We start from the raw sequence: 631 nt of genomic DNA on the forward strand, positions 1-631 counted from the left end.
AGAACGCAATTTTTGGAAGCCGTCCCTGGCGAGCGGGGCCGGTTGCCACAGCAACAGCAGGAAAAGGGCTTTTTTCAGGCCAAAGGCAGCTATGGGCAGCAAATTAGGCAGGAGGAGCTACCAGCGGATTTTTCCATTCTTCGCTAAAAACAATCAATGGAGCCGTAATCCCCAGGCAGCCTGCTTGGCTTCCCTTCCCAGCACCAGCCCTCCCTGCTGCCCCCAGCACTCTCAATAAAAAGGCAAGATCTCCCCTCTGCCTGATGCTGCTGGCGACAGTGGATGGAGGATGGGGTCACCGCTGCGAGCTCTTAGTTTATCACAGTTATTCCTGGAGTTTTGGGATGGAGCCGCCAGCAGCCACCCACCTGTTAAAATGTTTTCAGACATGACGTTGACCTGGACCTCCACAGAGTGCCGGGAGGTATAGGTGATCTCGGCGCTGACATTGGCCACCTCACCGATGCACACCGGGGAGAGGAAGTCTGTCCGCTCCACCCGCGCCAGCGCGGCCACGCAGGGCTCCTGGGGATGACGAGACAGCAAGGGTAGCAGTCACAGCCACGCTGCGCAGGACCGCAGCCGGCAGCTCCCCTGGGCCAGCCCATGCCACATGTGGCTCTGCCCCCTC

General features: G+C 59.4%; 1 protein-coding gene across 1 annotated transcript in view; it reads right to left on the minus strand.

Annotated features, from left to right (window-relative positions):
• The window catches only part of ACOT7 (acyl-CoA thioesterase 7), a gene marked incomplete at its 5' end in the record, with an annotated part of 5,195 nt that overhangs the window by 4,200 nt on the left and 364 nt on the right, over positions 1 to 631 (minus strand). The window contains one exon of the mRNA XM_009710468.1: positions 369 to 525. Within this exon, the coding sequence (XP_009708770.1) occupies positions 369 to 525 (157 nt within the window). The remainder of the gene's footprint in view (positions 1 to 368; positions 526 to 631) is intronic.

This window comes from Cariama cristata, unplaced genomic scaffold, assembly GCF_000690535.1.
Source record: "Cariama cristata isolate BGI_N322 unplaced genomic scaffold, ASM69053v1 scaffold30441, whole genome shotgun sequence".
Classification (NCBI taxonomy): Eukaryota; Metazoa; Chordata; class Aves; order Cariamiformes; family Cariamidae; genus Cariama; species Cariama cristata.